General features: G+C 48.7%; 2 protein-coding genes across 2 annotated transcripts in view; one reads left to right on the top strand and one right to left on the bottom strand.

Annotated features, from left to right (window-relative positions):
• Positions 1-21,422, top strand: part of TM9SF1 (transmembrane 9 superfamily member 1) — a 37,735-nt gene that overhangs the window by 6,552 nt on the left and 9,761 nt on the right. Inside the window, exons 7-10 of the mRNA XM_060281391.1 lie at positions 1,476-1,825; positions 6,550-6,814; positions 18,748-18,903; positions 20,504-20,863. Of these exons, the coding sequence (XP_060137374.1) occupies positions 1,476-1,825; positions 6,550-6,814; positions 18,748-18,903; positions 20,504-20,863 (1,131 nt within the window). The remainder of the gene's footprint in view (positions 1-1,475; positions 1,826-6,549; positions 6,815-18,747; positions 18,904-20,503; positions 20,864-21,422) is intronic.
• TSSK4 (testis specific serine kinase 4) lies at positions 1,468-9,357 on the bottom strand. Its single transcript, XM_035134627.2, has 3 exons — positions 9,143-9,357; positions 6,566-6,971; positions 1,468-1,756 (listed from the first exon to the last, which is right to left on the bottom strand). Exons 1-3 carry the CDS (start codon positions 9,352-9,354, stop codon positions 1,472-1,474), a joined length of 903 nt encoding a protein of 300 aa, XP_034990518.1. The 5' UTR covers positions 9,355-9,357; the 3' UTR covers positions 1,468-1,471.

Here is a 21,422-nt window from a genome sequence, read left to right as displayed (position 1 = left end):
CCACTGCCCGCCCTTCTTTGGTCCTCTCCTGAGCAATCAGTGGTAGACTGCTCCTGAGCTTGGAGGCTCTGCCTAGTTACCATGGGTAAGAGCGACCGCCAGACCTCTGTCCCGATTCCTCACTGAAAACTGTCGGCACGCATCACTACGCCTTGTTTAAAACTATTTTGAGCGGAGAAAAAGCACTTGGATTTTGTAATGCTCTGAACCCGGCCTTCACTGTCATTGGTGTTTGCTTGGGGGGCAAGGCGGGAAGAAGACCGCGTCTGTGCATCTTTTATAAGCTTCCCCTGCATGATTTTTACCCTCAACTAAATGGCACCTTTATCAAAAAGCCACATGGGGCTGAAATGGTCTGCTTTCTGAAACGCAGGAAGGCACTGTGGGCTATACAGTACGGACCAACGACTTTGTGTTTTGGTCCTCCGCTTCCTGGATCCTCCTTGCGACGCTTGCTATCTCTAAGGTGGCTTTTTTTGTGTGTGTGCAAACTCCCAATTTCCTTACTGAGGAAGGAGATGAACTCAGGAATACGACAGAGGGTCCTTCGCACTGCACTTGGCGAGCGGGCACAGGCGGAGGCTGAGGGAGGCTGGCAAGGGGCTAGCCCAGCCCAGCCCTTCTCTCAGTGGACGTCAGGGGAATCCGACCACCCAAGGGTGCGTTGGCTGGCTGTGCTCCCCCCCCCATGTGGGCTGGCAGGCGGCACAGCGTAACCCCACTTTGTTCCCGGAAGGAGGGGCCCCCCCAGGGCGGCAGTGGCAAGGCCTGGGCTGGCACAGCAGGCTCTCTTCACCCTCTGTGCCCTGGGGGGCTGGCAAACTGTTCTACACCACCGATTCCAGCTAAACACCAGGAATAGTTTTCTCACGGGAAGAGCGGTTCGACAGTGAAACGGTCACCCTCGGAAGCTAGCGGACTCTCCTTCCTGGGAGGTTTTTAAGCAAGAGGTTGGGTGGCCACCTGGCGTGGAGGGATCCAGTTGAGATTCCTGCATCGCAGGATTTCACCATTCTGTGAAATCAAGAATCGCAGGCTTTTGGCTCAGTAACCCCAGGCAGTGTGTGTGTGTGTGTGTGTGTGTGTGTGTGTATGGTGGTTCATGGTTTGTTTTGTGGGTACGCGGTAATAAAAGAAATCCCGGAGAAGGGATGAGCGTAAAAGTCCGTTATCCACCTTCCCAAATTGACTTCCGCGAAACCCCAAAGGACTTGTTCTGTTTTCAGTTTTAATCTCGCATTTCAGAGATGGCACCCGAATGTCAGGTTCCGAAAGCTGCTGCTGCTTTTGTTCCGTTGGGGGCTGATGAAGGGAAAGGGGTGCAACACTATTTCTGGGTGTTCCCTGCCCCCTCCCCCCCCACAGTGCCTGTGCACACCCTAGACCACCCACCCACTGGACCTCCCCCCAGAAAATATCGCCCGGTCACTGAGATCTCCCCCTCCCCTTGTTCCAAGATGTCTCCCCTCCTTCAGCTGGGCTTCTCCGGGTTCTTAACCCCCTTGATCTGCCCGGTGCTGCGCGTTCGGCTGGCGCCCTTCTTTTTGTCCGGCGTGAAGGTGAGGGAGCGGGACCTGGTGCTGGGCGTGGTGGCGTTCTTGCTGGTGTCGGCTGCCCGGGGTCCGCAGATCGCTTCCAGGGCCTTGATCTCGGTGGTTGGCTTCTCAGCCAGGAACTTGAGCACCCAAGGGACTTTCAACACCTCCAGGATGTTCAGCCGCTTGGAAGCCGGGCGGAGGATGCGGTGGACCAATTCCTGCAGGGGCGAGAGAGACAGGCGGTCCCGGTTTAACCGCTACGAAGGAGGAGGATGCCGCCGGATCAGGCGAACGGCCCAGCTAAATCCGCCCGCCTGTTCTCCCAGGGGCTTGTGGGAAGCCTGCAATCAGGATTCGAACACAAGAGCCCTCTCTCCTGTAGTTTCCAGCAACTGGTGTTCAGAAACATTGCTGCCTCTGGGTGTGGAGGCCAAGCCCAGCCAACATGGCTGGTAAAGGTAAAGGGACCCCTGACTGTTCGGTCCAGTCATGGACGACTCTGGGATTGCGGTGCTCATCTCGCTTTACTGGCCCGCTTTACAGCTTCCGGGTCATGTGGCCAGCATGACTAAGCTGCTTCTGGCGAACCAGAGCAGCGCACGGAAACGCCGTTTACCTTCCCGCTGTAGAGGTACCTATTTTATCTACTTGCATTTTGACGTGCTTTCAAACTGCTAGGTTGGCAGGAGCTGGGACACAGCAACGGGAGCTCACCCCGTTGCGGGGATTCGAACCGCCGACCTTCTGATCGGCAAGCCCAAGAGGCTCAGTGGTTTAAGACCACAGCGCCACCCACATCCCTAACATGGCTGGTAAAGGTAAAGGGACCCCTGACCATTAGGTCCAGTCGTGACCGACTCTGGGGTTGCGCGCTCATCTCGCATTATTGGCCGAGGGAGCCGGCGTATAGCTTCCAGGTCATGTGGCCAGCATGACAAAGCCACTTCTGGTAAAACAGAGCAACACATGGAAACGCCGTTTACCTTCCCGCTGTAGTGGTTCCTATTTATCTACTTGCATTTTGACGTGCTTTCAAACTGCTAGGTTGGCAGGAGCTGGGACCAAGCAACGGGAGCTCACCCCGTCACAGGGATTCGAACCGCCAACCTTCTGATCAGCAAGCCCTAGGCTCAGTGGTTTAACCACAGCGCCACCTGGGTCCCTATCATGGCTGGTAGCCATCCACAAAACCTTTTCCAAGTAGTGCACAGTCAAATTCAGAAGTGCACATTCCCTTCATGATTACATCTCTAAAGCAGTGTTACTCCACTTAAAACAGCCATGACTCCCCCCCCAAAAAAAAGAAGCTTGTGGGAACTAGTTTGTTAAGGGTGCTGAGAGTTGCTAGGAGACCCCTATCCCTCTCACAGAGCCACCTCTTAACCATCCATTCCTTTCCTGGGGAATTATGGGGAATGTAGTGCGCTCTCTCAACTAAAAAGATCTTCACTGTACGAGAGGCACCTGATTAAGCAACTGAATTTGCAACTGGTTGGAAAACGATTGTTCCAAAGCGGAAAAGCTGGTTTGCTTTGCGTTTTGGATTGCGTGTCGTCTTTAAAAGAGGCCTTCGCTAGATCTGGGGTGAGAGGAAAGGTGTGCCCTGCTAGCTCTTCTTGGACTCCAGCTCCCATCATCATCTCCCGCCAGTGTGGCCAATGGCCTCAGGGCAGCTGGGTATTGTAGCCTTTTACGATGAGCTGTTTGACCACAACTTCCCCATCCCTGCTCAGGGTTATGGGAGGCCTGTGCAGCAAAGCAGCAAGACCCCTCTGCAAAATATTACGCCTGTCGTCTTCGATTCTAGCAATATATTTGGGGGGGTCAGTTTGGATGATGCCCAGGGGTCCCGAACCTGCGAGGTTAGAATCTGCAAGAGGAAACCAGTTCCTTTGTTCAGGTAATGGTCTTGGCCGGCCTCATCAGCATCTTACGGCTTTAACTGGGAAGAGATGTGTTGCCATAGCGACTACTGGAGATGCTTCTAGTTTCCGAACTCGCCTGGTTGGATGCCACATGATCCTAGGATGGAGAACCAGGCAAGTTGGTTCTGAGTTTTGGCTGATGCTGGAAGCTGGAGAGACAGAGGCTGGCCTTGATGTGTGCTGGACTCGTAATCATGAATGGGCAAGATCTGCTGGCGTGTTAATGCCGTATGTATGTGTAATATGTATATCCTAAGGACACTGTAGTATCCGGTGACCTTCATTTCCAAGGAAACGCAACCAAATTGCAGGTAAGCGCCGGAGTCTCTCGCTGCTCAGAGACCAAGGTGTGCACAACCGTCCTTTGCATTGAACAATACTTGAAACGGAAAAAACTCCTGTCTGGGAACTGGGGTAGCTCAGTCGGTAGAGCATGAGACCTTTAAATCTCAGGGTCATGGGTTTGAGACCCACATTGGGCCAAAGATTCCTGCATTGCAGGGGGTTGGACTAGATGACCTGCAGGGTCCCTTCCGATTCTACAATTTTATAATTTAACTGGGGCGCTCTTAGTAACAGTTACACGTAGGTAGCCGTGTTGGTCTGACGCAGTCAAAAAAAATTTTTAAAAATCCTTCCAGTAGCACCTTAGAGACCCACTAAGTTTGTCATAGGTATGAGCTTTTGTGTGCATGCAGACTTCTTCAGATACACACTGAAGAAGTATCTGAAAAAGTGTCTCTAAGGTGCTACTGTTGTCTTTCTCCATAGCACTCCTGTCTTGCACTGCCTCCTGCAATTTGGTCAGACTCATACTCGTAGCTTCGAGAACATTGTCCAACCATCTCGTCCTCTGCCGTCCCCTTCTCATTGTGTCCTAAATCTTTCCCAACATCAGGGTCTTTTCCAAGGCTTCTTCTCTTCTCATGAGGTGGCCAAAGTATTGGAGCCTCAGCTTCACGATCTGTCCTTCCAGGGAGCACTCGGCTGATTTCCTTCAGAATGGATAGGATTGATCTTCTTGCAGTCCATGGGACTCTCAAGAGTCTCCTCCAGCACCATAATTCAAAAGCATCAATTCTTCGGCGATCAGCTTTCTTTATGGTCCAGCTCTCACTTCAGGGAAAACCATAGCTTTAACTACCGGTATATGGACCTTTGTCGGCAAGGTGATGTCTCTGCTTTTTAAGATGCTGTCTAGGTTTGTCATTGCTTTTCTCCCAAGAAGCAGGCGTCTTTTAATTGCATGACTGCTGTCACCATCTGCAGTGATCATGCAACCCAAGAAAGTAAAATCTCTCACTGCCTCCATTTCTTCCCCTTCTACAGTATTTGCCAGGAGGTGATGGGACCAGTGGCCATGATCTTAGTTTTTTTGATGTTGAGCTTCAGACCATATTCTGCGCTCTCCTCTTTCACCCTCATTCAAAGGTTCTTTAATTACCTCCTCACTTTCTGCCATCAAGGTTGTGCCATCTGCATATCTGAGGTTGTTGATATTTCTTCCGGAAGCTACTGCAGCCAATCTGAAGCAGTGACGATGGCGTAGCTTCGGATTGGCCGCAGGAAGCTCCTGCGGCCAATCTGAAGCCACAGAGGCAGCCGCATATGGCCGAGAGCCAAGCAGGAGGAAGCGGCAGGGAGGGCTGCGGCATGGGCTCTGCACACGGCGAACCCATGGCCGAGGCAGGTGGCGGCGGTGACACTGCCGAAGATGAGGCGGCGGCTGTGGAGTGAGTGGCGGTCCTTTCAGGAGGGGGTGGGTCTGGCTCCCCACAAGGTCTGAGGGACGGTGGACCAGTGAGCCAGTGTGGTGTAGTGGTTAAGAGCGGTAGACTTGTAATCTGGGGAACCGGGTTCGCGTCTCCGCTCCTCCACATGCAGCTGCTGGGTGACCTTGGGCTAGTCACACTTCTTTGAAGTCTCTCAGCCCCACTCACCTCACAGAGTGTTTGTTGTGGAGGAGGAAGGGAAAGGAGAATGTTAGCCGCTTTGAGACTCCTTCGGGTAGTGATAAAGTGGGATATCAAATCCAAACTCTTCTTCTCTTCTTCTGAAAAAGTTTACTCACCCCTGCTCCAGGAGGAAGGCACAGTGAGAGTCGGAGAACAGCTCTTGTCCTTGCTCGGAGGAAGCTGGAAATCAACCAGGGTGTTGCTGGCATTCCTGCCACCCCCGTGATACAGCCTCGGGGTGCTGGGTGGGTGGAGAGGTTCATGCAGGGCCAGCCTCACAGTAAGTACGCCTGCTGCACTCGAGAGTATCGACGCTGCAGCCTGACTGCCGGTATTCCTAGGAGTGTGAATGGCACTGGCTGGGGAAACAGCACCTGTTGGATTTCTGCCTGTTCCAAACCAGCCAGTTAAAAGCCCAAGGAGGAGAAGCTGTGAGGTGAGGGCAAGGGGGGAGGAGACAACAACTCTTACATGACGACCTCTGAGTGGCTTTTTAGGGGGCAGACACAAAAGCACAACCGTCCCGCAACTGCCTCCTAGTGGCTCTTGAGGGTATTGATGTAGCATCCATGCAGCAGCACCCCCTAGTGGCATTTGAGGGTATGGGCACCATTGCACAAGTACCCCATAGTGGATTTTGAGGGCCTGGATACAGGACTGGGGTATGGACATCTCACCGTGGTCCCATTAGTAGGTAAAGGTAAAGGACCCCTGTACGGTTAAGTCCAGTCAAAGGCAGCCACGGGATGGCGTTGTGGCGCTCATCTCGCTTTCAGGCCGAGGGAGACGGCGTTTGTCCACAGAAAGCTTTCCAGGTCTTGTGGCCAGCATGACTAAACGGCTTCTGGTGTGACGGAAACCAGAGCAGCGCATGGAAACGTCGTTTACCTTCCCACTGCAGTGGTACCTATTTATCTACTTGCACTGGTGTGCTTTCGAAAAGCTAGGTTGGCAGGAGATAGGACAGAGCAACAGGAGCTCACCCCGTCGCGGAGATTTGAACCGCCGACCTTATGATCGGCAAGCCCAAGAGGCTCTGTGGTTTAGACCACAGCACCACCCGCATCCCTAGTGACACTCAGTGGTATTGGCACGGCACCCCCTGGTGGCTTTTGTGGGTATGGCTCCTAGGTGTCGTGCCGCTCACCTTGATTTCCTCGTTGAGCTGGAGGTGGTTGGGGAAGTTCACCTCCTTCTGTGTCTCCCGGAGCAGCTTCTTGAGGTTGGTGTCGTCGAAGGGCAGGTGGGCCACCACCAAGGTGTAGAGGATGACCCCCATGCTCCAGATGTCGGAGAGGAATGGGTTGTAGGGCAGGCCCAGCAAGATCTCCGGGCAAGCGTAGGCGAAGCTGCCGCAGTACGTCTGGCTCAGGTGCGAGAAGCAGCTCATCATGCGGTAGGACGGCGTGGGAGGAGGCTGCGTCTGGGTGGACACCATCTTGGAGAAGCCAAAGTCCGAGATCTTGATGTTTTCACGCTTGTCAAGGAGAAGGTTCTCAAGCTTCAGGTCCCTGCAGTCGGAAAAGGCAGCAGGGGAAAAGGAAGGAGACAGGGGGGAAGGGGAAGAAGAAGAAGAAGAAGAAGAAGAAGAAGAAGAAGAAGAAGAAGAAGAAGAAGAAGAAGAAGAAGAAGAAGAAGAAGAAGAAGAAGAAGAAGAAGAAGAAGAAGAGAGGAGGAGGAGTAGTAGTTTGGATTTGATATCCTGCTTTATCACTACCCGAAGGAGTCTCAAAGCGGCTAAAATTCTCCTTTCCCTTCCTCCCCCGCTACAAACACTCTGTGAGGTGAGTGGGGCTGAGAGACTTCAGAGAAGTGTGACTAGACCAAGGTCACCCAGCAGCTGCATGTGAAGGAGCAGAGACTCAAACCCAGTTCCCCAGATTACGAGTCTACGGCACTTAACCACTACACCATACTGGCTCTCAGGTTGGGATATTAGGGGAAGTGGTGTTAAACCTGCAGGACTTTCTCATAGGGACATCCCAGGTTCAGTCTCCAGTGCGGAAAGGATATTGCAGAGTTGGAGAAGGTTTAGAAAATGACAACCAGAGAGATGGGGGGAGGGGGGAGAGAAATTCCACTACAAAGAAAGTCTGCAGCCCTGGGGACTTCTCCTTCCCCAAAAAGGGCCTGGAGAAAAGCAAGTGAAAAGCAGGAATACAGACATTTATTAAATGAAGGACGGCATAGAGGGAAGTTTCGCTCCCTCTCCCACATTGCTAGAACTCCAGGACATTGCACAAAGCGGAATGTTCAGGACAGATAAAAAGGAGGATGTTATAAGAATTCAAAGGTCTCAGATATAAAATAAATGTACACAGTACACACATAATTATACATAAGCCACGTGTCTGAAATAGTACAGGAGAACAATCCTGAAGACTGACCTCAAATATTTCTCTGCAAGGAGGAAGGAAATGGGAAAATCTTTCCAATTGCCTTTTGACTGTAGGGGCTTACACCTCCCTGCAAATACAGCCTGGCAAGTATCTGATATCAATATGCATGAGAGATTCAAGAACTAAGTATTTACCATCTCAAAGGAATGGCCAGACTACCCAGAAAAGGCAATCAAGTAAGGCATGATCAGGTATCCTGGCAGACAGGAGAGAAGCAACATACTCAAATTTCTGCTGTAGACCACCTCCTTCTGTGATGTATGTATGATGTTTTGGGGGGTGGTCTTGGGCTACAGGGTGGGCAATTTCAAAAGTCTATACAGTCATACCTCGGTTTAAGTACGCCTCGGTTTGAGTATTTTAAGTCCTCTGCGGACCCGTCTGGAACGGATTAATCCACTTTCCATTACTTTCAATGGGAAAGTTCACTTCAGGTTAAGTACGCTTCAGTTTAAGTACTCCACAGATTGTCTGGAACGGATTAATCCACTTTCCATTACTTTCAATGGGAAAGTTCGCTTCAGGTTAAGTACGGACTTCCGGAACAAATTGTGTTTGTAAACCGAGGTACCACTGTATAAGGGCTTGTTCTGTGTTCTCTCCTCCCTCCTGCATGTGGTGAGTGGGGGGACCCTGTTGCAACAGTTTAATAAAGATCAGACATACTTTGCTTCTCAGTATTCTCTGGTCGGCCTCTGTTATTTTCTCCTACCGACAGAGAATCTACAGTCATAAGAACTCTGTACGGGCTCTTGGGTACCCCATAAGGGAAAAGGAAGAGCTTTTTCTTATAACGATTTGGCGAGCCAGCCAGGAGTCAAGGGCCGTTGATGGCTACTAGCCAGGATGGCTGTTCTCAGCCTCCAAGGAGGCAGGCAGGAAGTGCTTCTGAACACCGGCCAGCTGTGTGTGCTTTGAATGTATACATGTATACAGAAGATCTGGTGCACACACAGCCCAAGTTTTAAAAGTACAGTGGTACCTCGCTAAACGAATGCCCTGCTAGACGAATTTTTCGCTAGACGAATGGGTTTTGCGATTGGAGGTTGCCTCGCAAGACGAATTAGTTTTGTGAAAAATTCGTCTAGCGAATTGCGGTTTCCCATAGGAATGCACTGAAATTCAATTAATGTGTTCCTATGGGCAAAAAAAAAAACCAAAAAACAATTCAATGCATTCCTATGGGATTCGCAAGACGAATTTTTCGCAAGACGAATTGACTCACAGAATGAATTAAATTCGTCTTGCGAGGCACCACTGTAGCTGTTTCTAGAGGCAGCTCTGAGGACTGCCTCTTTTCCCGGCCTATTGCCACTTTTCCTCACCGGTGCACGATGCCCTTGCCGTGCAGATAGGCGATCCCCAGAGCCAGCTGAGAAAACCACTTCCCAGCCAGGGCCTCAGAGCAAGCTCCCGATTTCTGGATCCACTCCAGGACGTCGCCACAGGGTGCCAGCTCCATGATGATGTAGTGGCGAGAGGTGGTCTCGATAGCCTGGTAGAAACTGATCACGTATTTGTGGCGCAGGGTTTTCATCACCTGGAGGGCAAGGTGAAACATGTGCTTTGTCAGAAAGGATCCGGGTTAAATTCGTTTATGAAAAATCCTTTATGTATGCGGATGTTCACATTCTAACCTAAGGACTAACAGATGGGCAATGGAAGTGGATCCTGCGAACTCTTAACAAAAAGAGTTATATTATGAGGCTGGAGGAATAAATACCTCATTGGCCTGAAGATCTGACTGCCTTCTCCATGTATATCTTGCAACCCTCAGTCTTGTTTCAATATCTACTGTAGTTGGACATATAGTAATATAATAATTTAATAATATTAATTTATTATTTATACCCCGCCCATCTGGCCGGGTTCCCCCAGCCACTCTGGGCGGCTTCCAACAAAACATTAAAATACAGAAATCCATCAAACATTAAAAGCTTCCCTAAACAGGGCTGCCTTGAGATGCCTTCTAAAGGTCTGGTAATTGTTGTTCTCTTTGACCTCTGGTGGGAAGGCATTCCACAGGACAGGTGCCACTACCGAGAAGGCCCTCTGCCTGGTTCCCTGTAACTTGGCTTCTCGTAGCGACGGAACCGCCAAAAGGCCCTCGGTCCTGGACCTCAGTGTCCGGGCAGAACGATGGGGGTGGAGACGCTCCTTCAGGTATACTGGACCGAGGCTGTTTAGGGCTTTAAAGGTCAACACCAACACTTTGAATTGTGCTCGGAAACGTACTGGGAGCCAATGTAGGTCTTTCAGGACCGGTGTTATGTGGTCTCGGCGGCCGCTCCCAGTCACCAATCTAGCTGCCGCATTCTGGGTTAGTTGTAGTTTATAATTGTAGTTTATAGGTTGATTATGTTAATATACAGTCGTACCTTGGATCTCGAACGCTTTGGCTCCCAAACAAATCGGCTCCCAAACAATCGAAACCCGGGAGTGTTCCAGTTTTATAACGATTTTCAGAAGCTGAACATCCCCGGCGTGTTTTTGGATTGGCTGCAGGAGCTTCCTGCAGCCAATCGGAAGCCGCACTTTGGTTTCTGAATGTTTTGGAAGTTGAACGGTTTCTTCTGTTTCTTTTTTTAAAAAGCACACCTCAAAGGGTAGACCTTCTATGCAGCTTAAATACTGAGATGGACCTTAACTTTATTTGCTGTTGGTGCTAAGGGGCAAATCTGATTATTTTTTATGTTGACGGTTTCTTGCTTTTTTTGTTGCTTTTGAGGGAAAGGGGTGGGGGTTATTGCAAGCACAATACTTTTATATACACTGTGTTTCACGCAATTTGTAAAACTACTCCGCACTGAACTTTTAAAAAAAATTCCCAAAATTTCTATTTTTTCCCGGGGGGGGACTGGGGGGGACACCCCCCCCTTGTGGCTTCAAAATTTCCATTAATTTTACATCTCTGGTCATATGGGAGGCAGGGGTTTGGGTTATTATTGTTTTTGATTATTGTTTTGTGGCTTTATATTTTTATTTTCTGTAAACCGCCCTGGGACCTGCGGGTATAGGGCAGTATATAAATTCAATTAATTATAAATAATAAGAATAGTATTGTTTTTATGGTGTTGTTTGCTTTTTGTTATATGGGGAGGGAATTGATTTTGCCCACATCTGACACCACTGTGCCCCTTCAACTCACTGCTCCTCCTGCCAGTTCTAGTGAAACATTTTTTTATATACAGTGGTACCTCGGTTTATGAACATAATTGGTTCCGGAAGTCTGTTAATAAACTGAAGCGTTCATAAACTGAAGCGAACTTTCCCATTGAAAGTAATGGAAAGTGGATTAATCCGTTCCAGATGGGTCCGTGGCGTTCGTAAACCGAAAATTTGTAAACCGAGGTGTTCATAAACCGAGGTTCCACTGTACTACAAAGCTTTAGGCTGAACTATATTATGCCTGCTGAAGTGGTACAAATATTCCTTTATTCGCTTGGGGGATTCAGAGTTCCATGTTTCAACATTTGGTCTTGGGGTTGCTCATCAGACGGGAAGTTTTATAGTCGAAAATGTTGACGCCCAATCGTATTAGCTTTATTTACTTTCGTTGACGGAAGCAACTCAAAGTTGCCTCGGCAAAGACCTGATGATATATTTTATGGTGGCGGCGAGACAATGAGACAGCAAATATTAGAAAGCTAGGGCTGCACTTTCCGTGAACAGAGCATGTGCTGAAATGGATTAGCAGAAAAGGTTACGGACAGATTGAAACATGTCTGGGGCCAATTCCCTTCACATAACTACGATTCCCGAAGTTCCCTGGGATCAACCACTCTGAGAACTGTAGCTCTCTGAGGGGAAGCAGGGGTTACCTTAGAAATCTCAGTACCCAGAACAAACTACACTTCCCAGAATTCTTTGGCGTGTGGTTTAAAACTATGTAGTGTACACCTTAAGCCCTGCCTGCCCTATGTATTCAAAGCAGTCTCATGGCCCTTTTATCGTTCATGGTTCCCCCCAAAGAATCCTGGGAAATGTGGTATGTTAAGGGTGCCGAGAATTGTTCGAAGACCCTATTTCACTCTCAGACCTAGAGTTCCCATTGTTATGAGAATTATAAGGTCTAAGATATACAGTACTGTAAAATAAATGTTCATAAATGTACAAGGCAAAGACACATGCATAAGTATAGTGTCTGAAACAGTACAGGAGAGCAATCCTGGAGCCATTTTGACTCACCCGAATTGACCTCTAATATTTCCTTCCAAGGAGGAAGGAAATGGGAAAAGCTTTCCAGTTGTCTTTGGACTTCAGGGCCTTACACCTCCCTTTGCAAATACAGTCTGGAAAGTTCTGGTTACAGGTAGGTAGCCGTGTTGGTCTGGATCGAAGTAAAATAAAAAAATTCCTTCAGTAGCACCTTAAAGACCAACTAAGTTTTTATTTTGGTATGAGCTTTCGTGTGCATGCACACTTCTTCAGATACAGTGAAATGGAAGTTTCCAGGCACTTATGTAGAGAAGTGCCTGGAAACTTCTCCCCACCCCTTCTCTACATAAGTGCCTGGAAACTTCCATTTCACTGTATCTGAAGAAGTGTGCATGCACACGAAAGCTCATACCAAAATAAAAACTTAGTTGGTCTTTAAGGTGCTACTGAAGGAATTTTTTTATTTTAGTCTGGAAAGTATCTGTTAAGCTGAACAAACTATCAATATATGTAAGAGGTTCAGGAACTAAACTATTTTCCATCTCAAAGCAATGGCCAGGATGCTCAGGAAAAAGGAATCAGTGACCATTATCAGGTATCCTGGCAGAAAGGTTTTCTGCTGTAGACTGCCCCTTCACGGATCTATGTATGATGTGTGTTTTGTTTTGTTTTTGGGGGGTGGGGTGGGGTCTTGAGCTACAGGGGATACAATTTCAAATGTCTATATAAGAGCTTGCACTCCATTATTCTGGGTTCCTGCTGCCTCCTGTGTGTGGTTGTGAGCACCCTGTTGCAACAGTAAATAAAGATCAGGCTTCTTAGCTTCTTTGCTTCTCAATATTCTCTGGTTGGCCTCTGTTATTTTCTCTTACTGATAGAGAACCTACTTAAGGACTCTGTACGGGCTCTGGAATATCCCATAAGGGAAAAGGAACAGTATTTTTCTTATAACACCTGTGAAGAGGGATTGGCTGTTAAACTGCTCTGGGAAGTGTAGCTCCGAGTCTCCTAACCATTCTCAGCCCCCTTAGCAAAATACACTTCCCAGAATTCTTTGGTGAGAAGCCATGACTTTAATATCCATGGCATGATACCGCTTTATCTGTGTTATAACAATTTTTAAGTCGTAAAATTGTTAATGTCGTAAATGAAACGGAAACGTTTGTGAGTGCAGAAGCTAAAACACACATCCATAAGCACGTAAACCACATGTCTGAAATAGGACAGGAGAGCACTCCAGAAACCATCTTGGCTCTTAATGATCCCAAATATTTCTCTGCGGAAGGAAACATCTTGGAAAAACCTCTCCCAATAAGTTCTTTTCACTTACAAATCCAGTGAAAAGAGCACATTTTGTGCACGAATAGGAGAAGTCTGTGACTATGGTTTCAGAAACTTGGGTGCTTTATCGTTTTAAAAGAATGTCAGTAAAAAGTATTATTTCTGTATGCGACAACCGCGGCTAGGACTTTGTTAGCCCAAAAATGGAAAACCCAAGAGTTACCGACGATTGATGAGTGGCAGACAAAAATGATGGACTATGCGGAATTAGCAAGACTGACTAGCAGGATCCGAAACCAGGGAGAGTCAAAGTTCCAAAAGGATCGGAGTAAATTTGTGGACTATATGGAGAAGAACTGTAGAAGTTTAAAGACACTTGCAGGATTGAAATAAATCCTACGAATTGACTTTAAATAGAAGGAATAAAGAAACTGCAAGATAGGAATGGACAGGGGGGGGGGAACCGATTGGGGGGAGGGAGGGAAGTCAAAGCTCGGCAGAGCAAAGAAAATTGTAATGTAATTGATTAGATGTTAAGATGAAAAAAATTTGTGTTTATTTTATGTGTTGTTGTGTTGTGTTGTGTTTGAAGTTGTATGGTTTGTTTTTGTTTAAATGTGTTTAATTGGAAAATTTAATAAATTGTCTTTTAAAAAATATAAGAAAAGAATGTCAGTAAAACGTTATCAGGTATCTTGACAGACAGGTGACAAGCCATGCACTCAAATTTCTGTCGCAAAGCGCCTCTTTCTGTGAGGTTTGCATGATGCTTTTGGGCGGTCTTTGGCAAAGGGAATAGGAAATTTCTAGTCTTTAAAAGCTGTTACACACCTTTGTTCTGGGTCCTTGCAAGGGGGGGGGGAAGGGGGACTGTGATGCAACAGACAAATAAAGATCTCCCTTGCTTTTCGTCTTGGCCGAAAACGGACTTAGGGGACATTGAATTTCTCGATGCAGAGTTGGGTTGCAAAAGAACAACCCCAATTTGTTCTATAACAGGCACGTCCACAGGTAGATCGTGATCTACTGGTAGATCACTGGCTCCCCCCAAAGAAACTCAACAACTTTGGCTCCCCTAAAAAATGCTCAGCATTTTAGCCTTTCACCCCCCAAAAAACAGGGCTTTCCTCCTGCCTCAGAAAAGCTCAAGAACTCTGACCTGAACCCCTAAAAAATGGGCCTTCCTCCTTCCTAAAAAAATCTCAACAACTTTGACCTGAACCCCCCAAAAGGGGGTAGATCACTGCCAGTTTTTAACTCTGTGAGTAGATCGCAGTCTCTTCGGAGTTGGCCACCCCTGTTCTAAAATCTGTAACAATATGCAGTGCAGATGGGATTTCAGACTCTGCAGCCCAGTTTTCCCCGTAGCTCCAAGAAATGGAAAAATTATCCAGCTGTCTGCCTGGAAGCAGAGCCTTTTTTCAACCTCTAGGATTGAAGGCATCCAGCATTTGCCAATAAGCAATGTTTGTTCTTCCAAAGGGGAAAGGAAATTAACATATGCAAAGCCATAAAGCCCAAAGTCAACATTACATTGAAGCCAGGGGCAGCTGGGAAGGGTTTCTGATTTCCGATCTCCTGTGGCTCGCACTAGTAAGAATTTGGGGTTTATTCTGTTCTCTTTGATAACAGAAATTTAGCACTGAGAAAAGAATTGCCATCTCTTGACTCCTCTGATGTGTCCTCAAAATTGCAGTCCACAACTCCACCCCTCCTCCAGTGGTCCACAAACTTCCTTTAGGACTTTAGGTGGTCCGTGGCTCGTCTGTGGCGTTCACAGCTCAAGACGGCAGACAGCGCACCCATCGCTCAAAATATTCCTATGGATTTTTAACTGCATTTTTTAATCTCTTTGTTTCGTGTTGCAATTTGAATTCTATGGGGGCTGAAATGGTAATACAGCAGAAAAGAAATGCGTAATAAAAGGATAAAAATAAAAATCATACTGCATCTAGCACACAGCTAATTCTAACTGCTGCAAGAAGCAGGAAAATAATCATGTGGTTTGTGATTGGGAAAGTCTGACGCTGGCAGGAAATATGGAATTCGCTGAGACATCTGGGAATCTGGGTCCAGGGGAAGGGGGGATGAATTGTTATTAGATTGATTATAAAGATTATGAGGGAGGAGGAAATATCAAAATGGAGTTTCATTGCCGGTAAAATTTAAGCTAAGGGGAGATATTAGATCATAAGGATTTATAAAAACAAAACATATAGATAGAATTAAATAATAACTAGAGATGAAAGTTTGATTAATGCCTATTTAACATTATGAAAACTGCTTTTTGATTAATTGAAATAGGGAATCAATGAGGGGGAGACCGGGGAAGTCTAAAATGTTATGAAGATAATATGAGGATATTAGATTTTTTTTCTCTTTTTTGTATTTTTTTTCCTGTGCTTTTTTCTGTTTTTTTCCTGTTTTTCTATTTTTGTATTTTGTATTTTTTCTGTTGTTGTTGCCCCAATGTATTGCTTTTTCATGTGTGTAAAATGAATAAAGATGAATTTAATAATAATAATAATAATCATGTGGTTTGTGAGGATGACCCTCCTCAATTTTCAAGTGGTCCATGGGGAAGAAAGTTTGGGAACCACTCTATTCTAAGATGTCACCATAAAAGTAGATTGTCTTCCCCGCCAGCAGTTTATTTATAACTCGGTGCTGCTTGCGCACGTTTTCCTCAATGTCCTCATCAAAATGCTCCTCCCATATTGCCCACCCCATTTAATCTGGATTTGCCCTTTTTTGCTGTTACTCCCACAAATCTCTTAGATTTCCCAACGGACACAGCAAATCTGGATTAAACGGGAGGGCAAGAAATCCAGAGCGGCATTTGGATGGGGGTGACGTCGCGAGGATGCTCAAAACACACACGTCCAAGCCCATAGCAAAGTGCCCTGCGGAAATGCTCAGGGTTGGAAATGGAAATCCACACAGGACCGCGAGAGTAACAACCTGTATCTCCCTCGGCAGGAATTTGGTGAGGTAATCCTCCGAGGCCTTCTTCTTGGAGATGATTTTGATGGCCACCATCGTCTTCTGCTTGGCGAAATAGGCCTCGTAGACGGTCCCGTAGGAACCGTGGCCGATCACTTTGCCCACCTGGTAACCGTACTGGTCCATCACAGAGACGTAGGGCGTGGAGGCCGAATGTTCAACCATGATTGAAGTCTTGTGTGCTGCCCCAAATCTCCTTCAACCAGCCAGTGGCTTCTTGCTTCAGCCCAAGGTCTACGGGGAAGGTGCTCAATAGGATATACTGGGAATAACTGTTAGGTCGGCGGTGTCTAATGGGAATGCAGTAGACCCAACCTGGTGTGGGACGGCTGGCTGGTCAATTTCTCCCACCGTACTGCCCAGCTGAAAGGGAACTGGGTGGCACTTTTTTTTTGCCTTAATGATGGAGAGATCCAGTGGAAGCTCCACCTATCTCACCCTACTTGTGTCCGGGGTGGGCGAATCTAAGTTGGCACCCTTCCTTGCGATAGCGGCAAAGCAGGCAAGAAGACCCAGCCTTCCGGCCCCCGACAACAACACCTTGACCCACCCACCCCCGCCCTCCACCCACCTGGATCGCCCCGGGGATTCCGATGATGCCATAGCCGCGTCCCAACATTCCGCTCGCGCCCATTGGTCGGCGGGGTTCCGGTTCCTTGGCTGGCAATGGGGGATTGTCTCCGAGACAAAGGGTGCGGGGTGCGGCCCCACCCACAGGCTGCGTCAGGATTCCAGGCCCTCGCCTCAAACGAAAAAGCAGTTGTCGGTAAAGTCATCTCGCAGCACTGCAGGGCCTTCAGCTCCAAACATGTGTTGAATGGGACTTCCCAAATTGGGCTCAGGAAAGGCGTTGAGGACATATACATGGGGGTTAGCCAGGATTAAAGGGGAGATATTCAGACGCGGCTCCTTGAACCAAGGTCCACATAAGGTCATGAGTCACCGAATTCAATGCAGCGCTCTCTCCATTTTGCGGTATGTCAGGTACTTGCGAGACACACACACTATTTTTTTCAGGGATGCGATGCAGAGGTGATGGGCTCCATTCAGCTTGTCTGGACGTTATTTTTGCAGCCTTGATTTAAGAAAGAAAAGAGCTACGGGTCTGTGGGATTTGCAAAGCAACCCCTTTCACCCTTACCACAAAGTAAACTTAAAGTTCACAGTGTGGTACTCCTGGGGCCTCAGTCTCCATTGCCTAACATCAGCTTGTCAATGAGATTTATAAGCATTTTTCATTTTCAGTCGCTGAGTGTCCATAGGCTGCAAGTTCTAAAATGACGCTGTTATATTGTATTAGGTTAATTATCCACCTTTCACCTCAGGTTCCCAGGGTAATTTGCAACATTAAAATGCAATATCATAGAATCAGGGAATTGCAAAGTTGGAAAGAGCCCTGAGGGTCCTCTAGTTCAACACCCTCAAGAAGTGCCCCCCCCAATCCTATTTGATACCATACCGGACCCTGCTGAGCTTTGCAAACATGCTAGCATTTTGTTTTGCTTTTAATTGCTGCACCAAAACCAGTTCCAAACAGCTTGCAATTCCAAAAATAAGGTGGATCCAGAAATATAGACCTAGGTGTCAAAAGTGTCCCAGTTCCTTACTGCAGCATGAAGTCTTAATAATTTTCTCTTTCTCTTTTTAGGTAATAATATTTGAATTTTCACTTTCAACTGAACCGCACAGGCCTGCGAAGCTTTGGAAACAAGAACAGTCCTGGGCACTAATAGTGTGAGGTGCCTCTGCTGCTAAGGCTAAATTATTGCAATGCTCTTTTCCCCCCCCCCTAGTTGTGGCTGGTGGCGGCGGAAGTAGCTCCCCCTGTTGGATTTCTGCCTGCTGCAAAGTTGGCACACTTCCAGCCACACAATGAAAATGCACTCTTAGCATGATCAGTCACCCCTTTTTCAGCGCTGCGCACACCACTCGGTCGTGCGCACACCCCCAAAAACACATTTTTGGGAGGGATTAAGAAGATGCAGCATCCCACCCCCGCCGTCTTTATTTCCTGCCTCAGTTTTGCCTTCTTGGAAATGGAGCCTTTAAGGCTCATCTGCTTTCCCTATGCCTCTCCCGGCTTTAATTTCCGTCCGCGGATCTCCAGCTCGCGCCTGCCCCTTTAACAGGTGGGCGGGCAAGAGCGGAAGAACCTCCTGCGGCGAGCGCGAGTGCGCACGCGCGCGGGGTGTGTGTGTTTTCTCCCCGTCTCTATGGAGTCTTCCTGCCGCCGCGTCCCTCAAACACGGAATTACGTCACCGTGCGGGCAGCGAGGCCCTCCGCGCTCTTGCTGAGGGCGGAAGCAACCGACGGACGTGGCCGGGCCTGCCTTCGCAGATCGCCTGAAGGACCCCGAGGCGTCGCGAGCCTCCGGCCCCTCAAATGATCCGCCACAGCCATTAGCCGCCGCGCCTCCTCGTTGGCAGGGAGCCGAGGAAGGGCGGCGTTGGGAAGAGAGGGGGCTGGGAGCGGGGCTGAAGGGAGCAGTGGGGCCAGGCGAGGTCATGGGAAGCCCCTGGGGCTGAGAGGCGCTCCCCTTCACCCTCTGCGCCTGGAGACCCCCGCTTCCTCTCCCCCCGCCCCCGGGCAGAAGGAGTTGCAAGACCCTCAGGCAGCGCCAAGGGCAGCCCTAGAGAGAGAGAGGTGAGGTCAGGTGAGGAGTGGGAGCCTGTGCTGCAGAGGCTTTGGGGGGCATTTGGGGTATTTTGGGGGGGCGGCAGAGGGGCACCTCCTCTGCTTAAGGTGGTGGGAGATCCCGAAGCACCCAGGTTAGGCTTCCAGGATGGGCGCTGAGGTGGGTGCAGGAGGGTCATGCTCAGCCGGTAGAGCATGAGACACTTAACTTGAGGGTCGGGGGTTGGAGTCTCACGCTGGGCAAAAATATTCATGCATCGCAAGGGGTGGGGCTAGATGATCCTTGGGACCCTTCCCGTTCAATGCTATGGTTCAATGACCATGAAGTACAGCCCCCCCACGCACACACTCACCCTGCAGTGTGGCATTCAGAGTGGGCACCCCCCAAACCGTGGACCTAAGGGGATGGCCGCTTATGGAAGGGTCCCAGATTGGCATGACCCGACGTTGCACTTGGCGTGTGGATGAATGAACAAACGGAACGCCTGCGGCTTGAGCCTCTCCCTTCCCCCCAGGTCAAAACTGCATCACCAAACCAGCGTTTTGATAAGGAGCGTAAGAGTCACCTGCTGGATCAGGCCGATGGCCCAGCATCCTGATCCCAGCATCCTGTTCTCTTTGGGGAGAACACAGGGAGCAGGATCAGAGCACAGGAGCACCTATCCTCTGCAGTGTTTTCTAGCCATCCCCTCCATGGAATTGCCGTGCATGTTGGTGGCCATCGCTCCTGGGGGAGCGAGTCCGATAGTTTGACTATGCACTGTGTGAAGAAAGACTTTTAGTTTATCTGTACTGAATCTTCGAGCGTGCGGTTTCCTGAAGGCTGATCTGATCCCTGGCGGGGCCTTCATTCTCCCTCTCCCCCAAAGCTGCAGGTGTGGTGGTACTATGAGGGCACAAAAAATGCCCAGGTTGTCATGAAGTTGGAAAGGTGGGCCATGCTCATAGGTTTATGGGGTTGTTGTTTGTTGGAGGTGGGGGCAGGGAAGACCCAGCAATGGACTGTAGGGGTCGATGGGGTGTTTCTCAGGGGCTTGTGCCATCAACAGAATGGTGTCCTCAAAACGGTTGGTTTCTGGGAGCTCCCATAGTAAAGAATGGAAGCTCTTAAGTCTGGCATAGTGATGCCAAACTCTACAGGCACTGAGGAAGCCACCAAGCCCACACTTGACACCATGTGTTTAAAAAGCATCATGATACTGCTTTAAATAGTCATGGCTTCCCCCAAAGAATTCTGGGAGCTGTAGTTCATTGAGGGCGTTAGGAGAACCCTATTCCTCTCACACAACAAGTCCCAGGGTTGTTCAACAATCAATCCGTCTTCTCAGGGAATTCTGGCAACCGTAACTCAGTGAGGAACAGGGGCTTCCTCACAACTCTCGGCACTGGTAGCAAACTCAAACTACAGCTCCCAAAATTCTTTGAGGGTAGCCATGGCTGTTTGCAGTTGTAATATAGTGATTTAAAAATGTGTGGGGTGAATGTGACCCAAGACAAAGACCTTCAGTTGGCATTCGCCAAGATGCTGTCCCCAAAACTATAAATATAACGTGATTCCAGAGAAAGTGGGCCTCGCTGAATAATGCTTTTTCTGTTCTTCCTCCCAAAGCCCTGGCCCAGTTCCCACTCCCCTTTCTCCTGTTACCACCCCATGATGGCCCGCCCCCCGTTTCTTGTCCTCCTCCTCTTCCTCCTTTCCCTCTTATCCACGGCCTCTTCAGAGACCCACTATCAGCGGGGGGACCCAGTGATGCTTTACGTCAACAAAGTGGGACCTTACCACAACCCCCAAGAGACCTACCATTATTACCAGCTCCCCGTGTGCTCCCCGGAGAATATCCGCCACAAGAGCCTTACCTTGGGGGAGGTGCTGGATGGAGACCGCATGGCCGAGTCGATGTACGAGATCCGTTTCCGGGAGAACGTGGACAAGAAGGTCCTCTGCGAAATGAAGCTCACCCCTGAGCAGGTAAACCCAGCCAGAAAATATTGGATTCCAAGGCCTGCTTCATGCAGCTGGTGTTTACCTCCTGGGTTCCTGGTTCTGTGCGACATCCCTTATTTGGCTTTAATGTTTGACAGCTGATTCCTGTTATTATTTTCAGAGTTTGGTATCTCAGCACATGTTCCTCTTCTGATCAGCTTGGGCTGCAGGATAATGGGGGGGGGGGAGTTTGTCTTATTCCTGGCTCTGAATCTTACCTGGGCGTAGTTGGGTTAGAACATCAGACCTGTTCAGCCAGCATCCTGTTTTTAGCATGGCAAACAAGCCCCCACAACAACTCTCTAGATCAGGCACCCCCAAACTTCAGCCCTCCAGATGTTTTGGACTACAATTCCCATCTTCCCCAACCACTGGTCCTGTTAGCTAGGGATCATGGGAGTTGTAGGCCAAAACATCTGGAGGGCCGCAGTTTGGGGATGCCTGCTCTAAATTCAGGGGCAACCTGCTTCTGACAGTGGAGATAGTAGACGTCGGTAGCCTTCTCCACCACAAATTTATCTAATCTTTAATTAAAGCTGGGCAG

The sequence above is a fragment of the Zootoca vivipara genome, chromosome 13, assembly GCF_963506605.1.
Source record: "Zootoca vivipara chromosome 13, rZooViv1.1, whole genome shotgun sequence".
Lineage (NCBI taxonomy): Eukaryota > Metazoa > Chordata > Lepidosauria > Squamata > Lacertidae > Zootoca > Zootoca vivipara.
Note: the sequence above shows the minus strand (reverse complement) of the source record. Positions and strands in the feature narration are given on the sequence as shown.

What these genes read in the sequence shown, in the direction of transcription:
- TSSK4 (XM_035134627.2), bottom strand. Translation starts at nt 9,354, where the DNA reads ATGAAAACCCTGCGCCACAAATACGTGATCAGTTTCTACCAGGCTATC. An exon ending in GGCAAGGGCATCGTGCACCG is followed by an intron (nt 6,972 to 9,142) that starts GTGAGGAAAAGT and finishes TTCCCCTTCCCC; the next exon opens with CCTGTCTCCTTCCTTTTCCC. An exon ending in AGCTCAACGAGGAAATCAAG is followed by an intron (nt 1,757 to 6,565) that starts GTGAGCGGCACG and finishes TCGCCCCTGCAG; the next exon opens with GAATTGGTCCACCGCATCCT.